General features: G+C 45.8%; 1 protein-coding gene across 1 annotated transcript in view; it reads right to left on the bottom strand.

The window, feature by feature from the left end:
- The window catches only part of LOC310864638 (histone acetyltransferase KAT5-like), a 58,037-nt gene that overhangs the window by 26,740 nt on the left and 15,530 nt on the right, over positions 1–15,767 (bottom strand). Inside the window, exons 6-9 of the mRNA XM_083773325.1 lie at positions 14,153–14,332; positions 13,801–13,881; positions 12,009–12,257; positions 8,886–8,975 (exon numbers count right to left, since the gene is read on the bottom strand). Of these exons, the coding sequence (XP_083629451.1) occupies positions 8,886–8,975; positions 12,009–12,257; positions 13,801–13,881; positions 14,153–14,332 (600 nt within the window). The remainder of the gene's footprint in view (positions 1–8,885; positions 8,976–12,008; positions 12,258–13,800; positions 13,882–14,152; positions 14,333–15,767) is intronic.

Raw genomic sequence — 15,767 nt, 5'->3', positions numbered from 1 at the left:
GTAGCTCGGCAGCCTGCAGGCGAGTGCGAGAGAGATTTACCATAAATGCCCTAGTTAAAAGGGAAAACGATTTTCGATTATCATTTTTTTAAATCGTCCAAATCCAAAAATCGCGATTTCGATTAGAATTCGATTAATCGTGCAGCCCAAGTCTGATGATATGATTGACAAACATTTCAGTAAGTGATTTTAGTAAGTGTATGAAAGTAGAAAAATAGAAAAGTTTTAAAAACGCAATAGACAAAGTAGTGTGTTAACACCCATTGGCTCCAAGGCCAAACAAATAAGGTCCCCCTAATTTTTGGGACAATAATATAGTATCCAAAATCTAACGGTTTAAAAAAATCTTTGAAAAAACACAGAAAGCTTAACTCCTTGATGGCCAAGGCTACGTCAAGCCCATAGACTGCCATGTTAATTGACGTAGTAAATCAACAAATCCCTCCAAGCCAATGACGTTATCTGCGTAGTAGACGTACTGCCCTGTCAGTACGTCTTTTTATAACAAAATATTGCAATTGTTTGACATTTTTTTAATTATTTGTATGTAATCTACCAAAAACCGGCCGAAACCCGCGCGATCGTGCACTATCGTGCACGCGCGCCGTCTCTATGTGATCCGCGGCAAAAAATGTGATATTTTGGGATGTTCCTGGCCGTTTTTAAGCTTAATCTGACTAAGTTATGACAAAGCTAATGTTAGTTTAGCAATCCGGACGGACAAGCTATAAGCTAGGGGTCAAATTAGCTTCCTTTGTTTACCTCGTTTGACAGGAAGTGATTTAGCCAGATTTAACACTTTTGTCAAAATCAGAATAATGGAACGTTCCTGCCATCAAGTGGAATTTCTGGGTATTACTTTGAAATCGAAAGTAAAACTTGATGTATTGTATTTAGATCGCTGATCCCTCTTATTGCATTAAAATGACGAATTAAGAAATGGGGCATTGGCCAGCATTGGCCAGATTTGGCGACTTTTTGAATGGCAATCGAAAAATGTGAGATATGACCACAATGTCACGAAATGTCTCATTTTATAGCTCCAAGTCACTACTTTACAATGAAAAAATAATTATGATTATAGCTTGTTCCATCGTTTACTTATAAGCTTTTTAGTAGACCTTGGTTTCAGTGATAAGTCAAACCAAGGTGTACTAAAGTGCTTATAAGTAAACGAAGGAACATGCTAGGAACATATTTTGTTTTTCGGTGTAAACTAGAGATGTGCAGCTTTAAAATTAGATATTTCGTGACATTGTGGTCATATCGCACATTATTCTATTGTCATTCAAAAAGTCAGCCAAAGCTGGCCTAAGGCACAATAAGATGTTATTAAAGGTTGGCAACTTGGCCATTAGTGGGTTAACAGAAAACGTCACACGTAGGCCTGACATCATGTCTACGTCACACGTAGGCCCGCTAACCTATATAAGTGCTGACCCACACAGTAGGACTGCATTCCTTCAGGTCATTCATTCAAGGTATTCAGGACTGCATTATTTTACAGAGAGAAACCTATAAACTACTGTGAGAAATGCTTCGTTGGACGGTGCACCTAAAAGGGCTTACAGAGTATGATGCTGCTGTAGCAGTGGACCACAAAGTGTACTGCTTTAAAGGAGACTCCAAGCGTCGGACTGAAGTGCATGTCTTCAATACACTGTCTTTATGCTGGACCAAGTTGCCCCCAGAGACACCTGGAAGAGGACAACGCCCCCTAGAGGTTCACCCCATGAACACCAGCAGCACAGCTGTGCTGATCGACCCTTTCATCTACATCTGCACATGGAACTACAGCTCGGTGCTTTATGCATTTGATGTCGACGACCACAGAATGCTCAGACCCAAGGTTTCTGGGACCGTTCCAGAGGAGAGGTGTTACCACTCAGCCTGTGTTGTTGGGAAGGTCATGTTTATCAATGGAGGATGGACTGGGAGTAGATTCACTAATGACATCTACAAGTTGGACACCAACACGATGGTCTGGGCTTTAATTAACCTCAGAGGAACTCCACCTCCTGCTTCAGCAGGTCACTCTGCCACCATCATTGGGACAAAGATGTTTGTATTTGGGGGCTATGAGTGGAGTCAGAACTACAACACCATTAGAGTGTTTGACACAGAGACCAACATCTGGCTGGACACACCTTCTGCACAGCTTGTTCCAGAAGGACGATTTGATCATTCAGCCTTTACCTACAATGGAGAGCTGTACATATTTGGTGGCCGTGGCAGGAACCATTGCCAGACCTTAAATGATCTGTGGAAATTCAGTCCAGAGACCTTCTCCTGGAAGAAGGTTGAGCCCAAGGGGAAACACCCACATGGGATGACTAAGATGTGCTGTTGCATGGTGGGAGATCGTATCATCCTCTTTGGAGAAGACAACAGACCAGTTGACCTGTGTGTCTTAGACTTGAGTCCTAGCCTCAAGACATTATGCAAGCTGGCAGTTATTCAGTACGGTCTGGATCAGTCTGAACTCACACACAACATCAGGTGGGAACTGGCAGCCATGACTACCAACAGCCAATAGGAACTGGCAGCCATGACAACCAACAGCCAATAGGAAAAATAAAATAAAAACAAATTGGAAAATATGTTTTCTGTAGAATCCCGGCTCCTCCTCCTGTCTACATGTCGAAGTGTCCTTGGGCAAGACACTGAACCCCAAATTGCTCCTGATATGCTGGAGCACAATAAAAAATTGTTCTATTCAAACTAGGGCTGACCCCCAAAAATCGATGAATCGATGTTCAATCGATACGCACGGGAATCGATTTTTTAATTTTGAATCGAATAGTCATTTAAAAAAAAGCGTCCACTTTTGGTCCGCGAGACGGCCCCATTTGGTCCGCGAGCCATGCTCGCGCCTCGCAGCACCGCAACGCCTCCTCCCCTCTCCCCCTCACTACTCGTGGTAACAACAAGGAAGTCAACACACACACAGCAGCCTGCACTCATGCAGCCACAAAATAAATCTAAAGTGTGGTTGCATTTTAGAATATGCAAGGAGAACAAAGAACAAGTGGTGTACAGTGTCAACTATGTGACGGAAAATCCGCGGCGAATTTCACGCATGGGACGGGGGAAAAAGCCCCTGACCTCCTGGGCTCCAGGCGCGCTAATTTGAGCCGCGGTCATCCACACTTTTTTTTTTTCGTGTTTTCACATCTGAGTTTCAATCGGAAGAGAAGCTTTGATTATAGGCTATATATTTTTTTTTCAGAGGTAATGCCTGCGTCAGGCAGTTGACTTGTTACGGTCGGATGTTTTATTAAGCCTAATTATTTGTTCGTCACTGCTTTCATGAAGGCTGCAACAGTTGTTGCTTCAATGTTTATCGTTTTAAATAAATGAGACCAATCCAAGCATGCCTTTCTCTCCGCTATTGTTTAAGGTGCGCGCCTCGCATCGCGCACCTCGCACCTCGCACCGCACACCCCCCCCCCCCCCCCGTTGGGTTTCGAAGATTGGAACAAATTTATATCGAAGCGTCGATCATCAAAAACGTAATCGAAGGTCAGCCGTAATTCAAACACACTCTAGTATTATCATCGTTTGAAAAGAAAAATGTTGACCGTGCCTTTCTTTCATTATGCTCGAGGCAAAAAAATAACACCTATGTCACACGGTCCCTGCAGATGTGCGGGGGAGGGGTGGGGGTGCTGTGGCAAAGAAAAACAACACTGCAAGTTGTTTTTACGGCAAAATAAACTTTGGCTTTTATATCTTTATGAGGATTTTAAGGACAGACATGGATTACTTTGTTGGAACTCGTCTGATGGAATAACCTTTAATGACCTGGGGCTGCGTCGAGACGAGTGGAGAGTCACAACGTAGGTTAATTAATGCTCATTTATTAATCTAATAATGCTGCCCGCTGAATATACACACACACACATCTACACTTCATGGAGACCTGGTGGTCTGATATAAATGAAATAAATACTTTTAATGTGCTCCTGCTACAAGTAGAAAGGACAACTATCACTATCAACATGATAATGTATTCATCTGATCTATATAAACATAGATGCCGATGGATCTCCGTTCTACACTTGTCAGTTGTCATTTATGCTTGTAGATCAGCCGTTTTGGGCGCTTTGCTCATTTTGCTGCCGTGTTGGGTCAGACTTGCTCCCGTTGCATTGAGCGTTCAGCCTAGGGCTGACCCAAAAAAATCGATTAATCGATGTTCAATCGATACGCAAGGGAATCGATTTTTTAATTTTGATTCGAATAGTCATTAAAAAAATAGCGGCCGCTTTTGGTCCGCGAGACGGCCCCATTTGGTCCGCGAGCCATGCTTGCGCCTCGCAGCACCTCGCAACGCCTCCTCTTTCCCCGTGTTAAAAACAAGGAAGCGCACCACAGCTCAGTGGACATTAAATATAGGCTACCATGTTTTATAAGTCATAAAAACATTACTTACACCCAAATGAAAATATAAACTTCACAGATTATAGATCACATGGAACTATAACAATCTGTTGAGTATTGCCTGAATAATGCCACTATAAAATCTCAACTTTTATCGACGTGCCTTTGCGCTGAGAACCTTGCGGAGCCTGGCGGTGTAGGCTACATTATACTTGTGATTCCTGCTTGGATTCACATGGTGAGTGCGCGCACCGAAAATTCAAAGATCTGCAATCTCATGCGCTGCGTTGTGCATATTGGCTGAGTATAATGGCACGAATGAAACTAGGCCTATAGATTTATTTTGGCGATGCGGAGAATTGTAATTATGTAGCCTATTTGCCTGTGTTTTTTCTTTTAATTATGTTTTTTTTTGTGCGCCGATGGTGACGCTCCACTTGTTTCAGCCTGTAGGCCTACAGCACTTTGGTCAGCTTTTATTGTTTTAAATGTGCTATATAAATAAAGTTTGATTTAGGCCTATATTGGAGCAGGTGCTGGCAAATAACTAATTACTGTAATGCCATGCAGTGAAGTTGCGCAAATGTCCACTCAATTAGCAAACGGAGCTGCTCTCATGCGCTCTGCACTGTCTGCAGCACAATTACTGCAGATCTCTTCTTAAAGTTTACTTATTATGGTTTACTTTCAACCATAAACCATAATATGATTGACAAACCTTGGATTATAATTCTTCATCGACCAACAGCGCATGCAGCATGACTATGAGGTAATTTAACTATGTGGGATTTCTCCATCGGCATCGCATGTCGATAAAAATGGGATTTCACTAGTGGCATTATTCAGGCAATACTCAACAGATTGTTATAATTCCAAGTGATCTATAATCTGTGCAGTTTATATATTTTTTCCCATACGCACACTCACAGTCACATTAACTTTATGATCAATCAAATTAACCGTGGTTGATTTTATTTCTGACAAGTGTCAGGCTTGAAGAGTTCATTCATGTTACCGTTCGTTTACAATTGACAGAGGAGTTTGGATTATATATATTTTTATTTGATGGAGAGGTAATGCCTGTTTCAGGCGCTGTTTAATTGTTAAATAAAAGACCAATCCAATATGCGATCCTCTCTCCTCTCTCTTTAAAATAAATGATACCAATCGAAGCATGCCTTTCTCTCCGCTATAGCGTTGTTTAAACCAAAGAGTCACTGCTCGCATCGCGCACGCACGCACCCCCCCCCCCCCCCCCCGTTGGGTTTCGAAGCGTCGAAGTTCGAAACAAATTAATATCGATTAATCGATCATTAAAAACGTAATCGAAGGTCAGCCCTAGTTCAGCCTAGTGTCAATTGAATGTCGTAGTACTCGTCTCAAAGTATCGGGGCCCGGTTCCGATACCGAGTACGAATACTTTAGGCTAGTATGATGATATGATTGATAAACATTTCAGTAAGTGATTTTAGTAAGTGTATGAAAGTAGAAAAATAGAAACGTTTTAAAAACGCAATAGACAAAGTAGTCAATCTAACGGTTTAAAAATATCTTTGAAAAAACCACAGAAAGCTTAACAGAAAACGTCACACGTAGGCCTGACATCATGTCTACGTCACACGTAGGCCTGCTAACCTATATAAGTGCTGACCCACACAGTAGGACTGCATTCCTTCAGGTCATTCATTCAAGGTATTCAGGACTGCATTCCTTTACCGGGAGAAACATATAAACTACTGTGAGAAATGCTTCGTTGGACGGTGCACCTAAAAGGGCTTCCAGAGACACGGTATGATGCTGCTGTAGCAGTGGACCACAAAGTGTACTGCTTTAGAGGAGACTTTATCGAGTCAGAGCGTCGGACTGAAGTGCATGTCTTCAACACACTGTCCTTATGCTGGACCGAGTTGCCCCCAGAGACGCATAGAAGAGGACAACGCCCCCTAGAGGTTCACCCCATGAAAACCATCCGCACAGCTGTGCTGATCGATCCTTTCATCTACATCTGGGGGGGAGTTACTGACACAAGGAACTACAGCAGGTTGCTTTATGCATTTGATGTCGACGACCACAGAATGCTCACACCAAAGGTTTCTGGGACCGTTCCACAGGGGAGGTACAGCCACTCAGCCTGTGTTGTTGGGAAGGTCATGTTTATCCATGGAGGATGGACAGGGAATAGATACACTAATGACATCTACAAGTTGGACACCACCACGATGGTCTGGGCTTTAATTGACACCAGAGGAACTCCACCTCATGCTACACACCGTCACTCTTCCACCATCATCGGGACAAAGATGTTTGTATTTGGGGGCTATGGGGGGTGGAGTCAGTACTATAACACCATTAGAGTGTTTGACACAGAGACCAACAGCTGGCTGGACACACCTTCTCCACAGCTTGTTCCAGAAGGACCTTATGATCATTCAGCCTTTACCTACAATGGAGAACTGTACATATTTGGTGGCCGTGGCAGGAACCATTACCAGACCTTAAATGATGTGTGGAAATTCAGTCCAGAGACCTTCTCCTGGAAGAAGGTTGAGCCCAAGGGGAAACACCAACATGGGATGACTAAGAAGTGCTGTTGCATGGTGGGAGATCGTATCATCCTCTTTGGAGCAGACAACAGACCAGGTGACCTGTATGTCTTAGACTTCAGTCCTAGCCTCAAGACATTATGCAAGCTGGCAGTTATTCAGTACGGTCTGGATCAGTCTGAACTCCCACACAACATCAGGTGGGAACTGGCAGCCATGACTACCAACAGCCAATAGGAACTGGCAGCCATGACAACCAACAGCCAATAGGAAAAATAAAATAAAAACAAATTGGAAAATATGTTTTCTGTAGAATTGAGCAAAAACAGGAGTGGGCCCATAAAGGACATAGCAGGGGCTAGGAGAGGACATAGGAGCACATAGGGGCGACTGTGGCTCCAGAGGTAGAGCAGGTCGTCCAATGATCCATGGGTCGGCGGTTCGAATCCCGGCTCCTCCTCCTGTCTACATGTCGAAGTGTCCTTGAGCAAAGACACTGAACCCCAAATAGCTCCCGATGTGCTGGTTGGTACCTTGCATGGCTTCCGCCGCAATCAGTGTGTGAATGTGTGTGTGAATGGGTGAATGTAATGCACAATCTATGTAAAGCGCCTTGGATAAAGGCATCCAAAAGAATGTGTCACTCTCTCGGTTCTGCACCGCTTGCTGGAGAAGTATATATCACTGTCGAGGGCAGCGCCACTAATCTCCTCCCCACGCCCCCCACACACACCAGAGAGAGAGAGAGAGAGAGAGAGAGAGACGAACGCATAGGCAATCAAGACCATTAATGACAGCTGTGTAGGGGTGAGGATTGTGTGATGATTCTAATGTACAGGATTCTATAGGTCACCACTTTTGGTGTGACACACAGACACACGGCTTATTGCCTGAAATGATTTAGAAAAAATATAAAATTCAATTTTCTTTCTTATTAGCATGGAGTGACCTGGTGGTCTGATATAAATGAAATAAATACTTTTAATGTGCTCCTGCTACAAGTAGAAAGGACAACTATAACTATCAAAATGATAATGTATTCATCTGATCTATATAAACATAGATGCCGATGGATCTGGTTACTATACTTTGGTCCGACGGAGCATTGGTCCGATCGACAACCTACCTCAAACCCTCACCCTAACCCTAACCTCCCCCGAGGCAGACACCTAAACCTAACCTCAAACCCTCACCCTAACCCTAACCTCCCCCGAGGCAGACACCTAAACCTAACCTCAAACCCTCACCCTAACCTACCCGGGGCAGACACCTAAACCTAACCTCAAACCCTCACCCTAACCCTAACCTCCCCCGGGGCAGACACCTAAACCTAACCTCAAACCCTCACCCTCTCCCTAACCTACCCGGGGCAGACACCTAAACCTACCTCAAACCCTCACCCTAACCCTAACCTCCCACGGGGCAGACACCTAAACCTAACCTCAAACCCTCACCCTAACCTCCCCCGGGGCAGACACCTAAACCTAAACCCAACCCTCTCCCTAACCCTAACCTTCCCCGGGGCAGACACCTAAACCTAACCCCAACCCTCTCCCGACCCGCAGCACACCTCGGATCATAGTTCTACACTTGTCAGTTGTCATTTATACTTTGTACTTTAGGCTAGTATCGGTCGAGTACCCGATACCAGTATCGGTATCGGAAACATCTGTACTATAAGTCCATGGATTTGAAAAGGAAACAAACAAATCTAAGAAATACCAGAAAAAAAGAAAGAAATAGAACTGAGAATATCTGATCTTCAAGCTTGCAACGCTGCGCAACGTGACGCGTCGTGCGCTTGTAGTTCTATAGATATATTTTTTTTTAATAAATATCTAGCGTTGTGCGCTTGTAGATCTGCTATTTTCACTAGTTTGGGTGAAACGTGTAATCTCTGAGGAACCATTGGTCTACAGGGCTGTCAATCATCAGTATGAGGGACCAATCAGAACTCACTTTGTTTTTCCTGCCGTCGATCTCAAAAAACGAGATGGTTCCTTTACGATAGATCTCGTTCCCTGGAGGATGTCGAAGATGGCATTTAGTCTGGAAGACAAGACAATACATTTAGTCTGGAAGACAAGACAATACATTTAGTCTGGAAGACAAGACAATACATTTAGTCTGGAAGACAAGACAATACATTTAGTCTGGAAGACAAGACAATACATTTAGTCTGGAAGACAAGACAATACATTTAGTCTGGAAGACAAGACAATACATTTAGTCTGGAAGACGAGACAATACATTTAGTTAGTCTGGAAGACAAGACAATACATTTAGTCTGGAAGACAAGACAATACATTTAGTCTGGAAGACGAGACAATACATTTAGTCTGGAAGACAAGACAATACATTTAGTTAGTCTGGAAGACAAGACAATACATTTAGTCTGGAAGACAAGACAATACATTTAGTCTGGAATACAAGACAATACATTTAGTCTGGAAGACAAGACAATACATTTAGTCTGGAAGACAAGACAATACATTTAGTCTGGAAGACAAGACAATACATTTAGTCTGGAAGACAAGACAATACATTTAGTCTGGAAGACAAGACAATACATTTAGTTAGTCTGGAAGACAAGACAATACATTTAGTCTGGAAGACAAGACAATACATTTAGTCTGGAATACAAGACAATACATTTAGTCTGGAAGACAAGACAATACATTTAGTCTGGAAGACAAGACAATACATTTAGTCTGGAAGACAAGACAATACATTTAGTTAGTCTGGAAGACAAGACAATACATTTAGTCTGGAATACAAGACAATACATTTAGTCTGGAAGACAAGACAATGCATTTAGTCTGGAAGACAAGACAATACATTTAGTCTGTTAGACAAGACAATACATTTAGTCTGGAAGACAAGACAATGCATTTAGTCTGTTAGACAAGACAATACATTTAGTCTGGAAGACAAGACAATACATTTAGTCTGGAAGACAAGACAATACATTTAGTCTGGAAGACAAGACAATACATTTAGTCTGGAAGACAAGACAATGCATTTAGTCTGTTAGACAAGACAATACATTTAGTCTGGAAGAGAAGACAATACATTTAGTCTGGAAGACAAGACAATACATTTAGTCTGGAAGACAAGACAATACATTTAGTCTGGAAGACAAGACAATACATTTAGTCTGGAAGACAAGACAATACATTTAGTCTGGAAGACAAGACAATACATTTAGTCTGGAAGACAAGACAATACATTTAGTCTGTTAGACAAGACAATACATTTAGTCTGGAAGACAAGACAATACATTTAGTTAGTCTGGAAGACAAGACAATACATTTAGTCTGGAAGACGAGACGATACATTTAGTCTGGAAGACGAGACGATACATTTAGTCTGGAAGACAAGACAATACATTTAGTCTGGAAGACAAGACAATACATTTAGTCTGGAAGACAAGACAATACATTTAGTCTGGAAGACGAGACAATACATTTAGTCTGGAAGACAAGACAATACATTTAGTCTGGAAGACGAGACAATACATTTAGTCTGGAAGACAAGACAATACATTTAGTTAGTCTGGAAGACAAGACAATACATTTAGTCTGGAAGACAAGACAATACATTTAGTCTGGAAGACGAGACAATACATTTAGTCTGGAAGACGAGACAATACATTTAGTCTGGAAGACGAGACAATACATTTAGTCTGGAAGACGAGACAATACATTTAGTCTGGAAGACAAGACAATGCATTGTGGAGAAGACAATAGAATATGTGGAAAACGCAAGCGCACGAACACACACACACACACACACACAAACACACACACACACACACACACACACACACACACACACACACACACACACACACACACACACACACACACACACACACACACACACACACACACACACACACACACACACACACACACACACACACACACACACACCAGGTGCCTCTGCAGACACTGGCAGAATTCACAGAGGTAGAGGATGGGCAGGGCGGTCAGCTCCTGGCCCTAACCCCATAACCCATAACCCCTAACCCCTAACCCCTAACCCCTAAACCCTAACACACACTCACACAGACAGGGACACTCACCAGGTGCCTCTGCAGACACTTGAGGCTCTTGAGGTACTTGAGGCAGAATTCACAGAGGTAGAGGATGGGCAGGGCGGTCAGCTCCTGGCCCTAACCCCATAACCCCATAACCCATAACCCCTAACCCCTAACCCCTAAACCCTAACACACAGAGACACTCACCAGGTGCCTCTGCAGACACTTGAGGCTCTTGAGGTACTTGAGGCAGAATTCACAGAGGTAGAGGATGGGCAGGGCGGTCAGCTCCTGGCCCTAACCCCATAACCCCTAACCCCTAACCCCTAACACACACTCACACAGACAGAGACACTCACCAGGTGCCTCTGCAGACACTTGAGGCTCTTGAGGTACTTGAGGCAGAATTCACAGAGGTAGAGGATGGGCAGGGCGGTCAGCTCCTGGCCCTAACCCCATAACCCCTAACCCATAACCCCTAACCCCTAACCCCTAAACCAGGGGTATTCAACTAGATTAGGTCGGGGGCCACAACTGTAGAATGATTGTGTGTGGAGGGCCGCAAGCGTGCGCGCGAAGCGCGGATTTTTTTGGATTCTACAAATGTATTTTGTGTTCAAACACAAAGATCTATGTAGGCCAGGGGTCCTCAACTAGAAATGCTGAAGGTCCACAAATAATAAGTAGTATAAATAAGTTTTGAATAAGACCATGGTCCAGTCTCATGCGCGCGCAAATACAATTGCGGGTCGCGGGCCCCATGGGGTGGGGCTTCCCCCCTCGCCCCCCACCCCTAGAAACAACTATGGCTGATTACTGTCATTATGATAATCTAGCACTTTATATATCGCGCACATCATACCTGTAACTTTCTCTCTTAAAAAAAAAAAAAAAAAAAAAAAGTTTTTTTTTTTTTTTTTTTTTTTTTTAATTATTATTCCAAGGGCCACTAGGGGGCGCTCCGCGGGCCGCATTTGGCCCGCGGGCCGCCAGTTGAATAGCCCTGCCCTAAACCCTAACACACAGACAGGGACACTCACCAGGTGCCTCTGCAGACACTTGAGGCTCTTGAGGTACTTGAGGCAGAATTCACAGAGGTAGAGGATGGGCAGGGCGGTCAGCTCCTGGGGGTAGGGGGAGAAGTACCAGGGCTTGAGGCGGTGCCGGCCCAGCTCCATGCAGTCGATGTTCTTCATGCGCGTCACGATGTCGTCGTGGCTGCGGTCCGACACCAGGGAGCCCGTCATGCGCGGCGCCGTGGGGATGCCGTCCGAGCTGTCCTGGGAGTCCTGACAGAGAGGGACGGGTTCTTAACCCATTCTGACCTGAGATCAGATTCTATAAACGTCTTCTACATCCTGGACAGTTTTCTGATAAAGCTATGTTTCTGTGTCTGTCGTTCTTCGATTTTTCAAAAAATAGCAGACCTACAAGCTCGTATCGCGCCACTCGGTGGCGCGATATGAGCTTGTAGGTCTGCTATTTTTAAATAGCTAAAGCATAACATGATGCCGACACCAAAACGGGTTCCCGTTCAGAATGGGTTAAAGGGATGTACCTTGTTCTATAGTAAAGTGTTATTTTTTTTAATATATTTTTTATCACACGATTTTTTGTAACCAATTTTTCACCCCTGTGTCGATCATCTAATGTGATCCTGGCTCTACACACCCTCCACCAACCTAGTCCCCATATATGGGGGACAAGGGGAGACCAACCTAGTCCCCATATATGGGGGACAAGGGGAGAGCAACCTAGTCCCCATATATGGGGGACAAGGGGAGACCAACCTAGTCCCCATATATGGGGGACAAGGGGAGAGCAACCTAGTCCCCATATATGGGGGACAAGGGGAGACCAACCTAGTCCCCATATATGGGGGACAAGGGGAGACCAACCTAGTCCCCATATATGGGGGACAAGGGGAGACCAACCTAGTCCCCATATATGGGGGACAAGGGGAGAGCAACCTAGTCCCCATATATGGGGGACAAGGGGAGAGCAACGGACTTGAACTCATGCTTCCTTCATGCCTGAGTGTCCAAGTTGCTCCTTTACACCTGACAGGGGGGAGTTTCCCTGGTTGGACGTAGCGCGTGGAAGGAACACGCTATTCCAACCAGTTCCTTTCCCCTCCATCAGGCGCCCCGGCTGGCCAGGGGGAGGCAGTTTAGAGACCAGGATTACTGCATGTTTTTTGTGAGGGTACCTACCCTAGGGGACACGGGGAGAACATGCAAACTCCACACAGAAAGGCCCTTTCGCCAACCCCCGCCTCGCGTATGGGCACTGATGACGCGGAGGAGGAAACATGCCGCCAGCACCCACAGCGTCCCGAGCGGGAATTGAACCCAGGACCTTCTAGCTGTGAGGCGACAGCACTACCAACTGTGCCACCGTGCCCCCTATAGTAAAGTGTTAGTGCAGAGGGGGACCTTTTAAAGGGACGTACCTCGTCGGTGCAGAGGGGGACCTTTTAAAGGGACGTACCTCGTCGGTGCAGAGGGGGACCTTTTAAAGGGACGTACCTCGTCGGTGCAGAGGGGGACCTTTTAAAGGGACGTACCTCGTCGGTGCAGAGGGGGACCTTTTAAAGGGACGTGCCTCGTCGGTGCAGAGGGGGACCTTTTAAAGGGACGTGCCTCGTCGGTGCAGAGGGGGACCTTTTAAAGGGACGTGCCTCGTCGGTGCAGAGGGGGACCTTTTAAAGGGACGTACCTCGTCGGTGCAGAGGGGGACCTTTTAAAGGGACGTACCTCGTCGGTGCAGAGGGGGACCTTTTAAAGGGACGTGCCTCGTCGGTGCAGAGGGGGACCTTTTAAAGGGACGTACCTCGTCGGTGCCGCCGCAGTTGGCCTTCCTCTTGCGTCCGGGCTGCGAGGGGAGGAGGCGACGTGCAGTTCCATTCTGCTGCTGTAGGGGGAGACAGAGAGACGTCACATGAGGAGTGCTTCTCAACCACTGACTCCAGGTCCAGTTTATTCTTACCGTAGTGAGTGATGCCAGCGGGTCCAGGCCCAGGTCTTACCTCTCTCTCTATGTGTTTATATGATGTGTAGTGACTCCAGGTCCACTTTATTCTTACCGTAGTGAGTGATGCCAGCGGGTCCAGGCCCAGGTCTTCCCTCTCTCTCTCTCTGTGTTTATATGATGTGTAGTGACTCCAGGTCCAGTTTATTCTTACCGTAGTGAGTGATGCCAGCGGGTCCAGGCCCAGGTCTTCCCTCTCTCTCTTGGTGCCGAAGGCCTCTCTGACGACGGGGAACACGGAGGCCTGAGACGCCTCGGCCGAGCCGGGAAGACACGGAACGGAGCTGACCGCCTGGGAGGGGAGTGGCGCCGGACCGGAGTCCGCCTTACGCTTCTGGAGGGAGGAGGGGTACACATTAAACCCTTCTGGAGGGAGGAGGGGTACACATTAAACCCTTCTGACCGGGAACCCATTTTGGTGTCAGCATCATGTTATGCTTTAGCTATTTAAAAATAGCAGATCTACAAGCTCGTATCGCGCCACCGAGTGGCGCGATACGAGCTTGTAGGTCTGCTATTTTTGAAAACGACTGACATTTTTAGAATCTGATCTCAGGTCAGAATGGGTTAATCAGACCAGTGTGTGTCCAGTGGAAACCTCGTATGAATCTGATCTCAGGTCAGAATGGGTTAAACCCTTCTGGAGGGAGGAGGGTACACATTAAACCCTTCTGGAGGGAGGAGGGTACACATTAAACCCTTCTGGAGGGAGGAGGGTACACATTAAACCCTTCTGGAGGGAGGAGGGTACACATTAGACCCTTCTGGAGGGAGGAGGGTACACATTAAACCCTTCTGGAGGGAGGAGGGTACACATTAAACCCTTCTGGAGGACCCAGAGGTACACATTAAACCCTTCTGGAGGGAGGAGGGTACACATTAAACCCTTCTGGAGGGAGGAGGGTACACATTAAACCCTTCTGGAGGGAGGAGGGTACACATTAAACCCTTCTGGACGACCCAGGGGTACACATTAAACCCTTCTGGAGGACCCAGGGGTACACATTAAACCCTTCTGGAGGACCCAGGGGTACACATTAAACCCTTCTGGAGGGAGGAGGGAACACATTAAACCCTTCTGGAGGGAGGAGGGTACACATTAAACCCTTCTGGAGGGAGGAGGGTACACATTAAACCCTTCTGGAGGGAGGAGGGTACACATTAAACCCTTCTGGAGGGAGGAGGGTACACATTAAACCCTTCTGGAGGGAGGAGGGTACACATTAAACCCTTCTGGAGGACCCAGAGGTACACATTAAACCCTTCTGGAGGGAGGAGGGTACACATTAAACCCTTCTGGAGGGAGGAGGGTACACATTAAACCCTTCTGGAGGACCCAGAGGTACACATTAAACCCTTCTGGAGGGAGGAGGGTACACATTAAACCCTTCTGGAGGACCCAGAGGTACACATTAAACCCTTCTGGAGGGAGGAGGGTACACATTAAACCCTTCTGGAGGGAGGAGGGTACACATTAAACCCTTCTGGAGGGAGGAGGGTACACATTAAACCCTTCTGGAGGGAGGAGGGTACACATTAAACCCTTCTGGAGGGAGGAGGGTACACATTAAACCCTTCTGGAGGGAGGAGGGTACACATTAAACCCTTCTGGAGGGAGGAGGGTACACATTAGACCCTTCTGGAGGGAGGAGGGTACACATTAAACCCTTCTGGACGACCCAGGGGTACACATTAAACCCTTCTGGAGGACCCAGGGGTACACATTAAACCCTTCTGGAGGACCCAGGGGTACACATTAAACCCTTCTG

This window comes from Protomyctophum parallelum, assembly GCF_964188405.1.
Source record: "Protomyctophum parallelum genome assembly, chromosome: 1".
NCBI lineage: Eukaryota > Metazoa > Chordata > Actinopteri > Myctophiformes > Myctophidae > Protomyctophum > Protomyctophum parallelum.
Note: the sequence above shows the minus strand (reverse complement) of the source record. Positions and strands in the feature narration are given on the sequence as shown.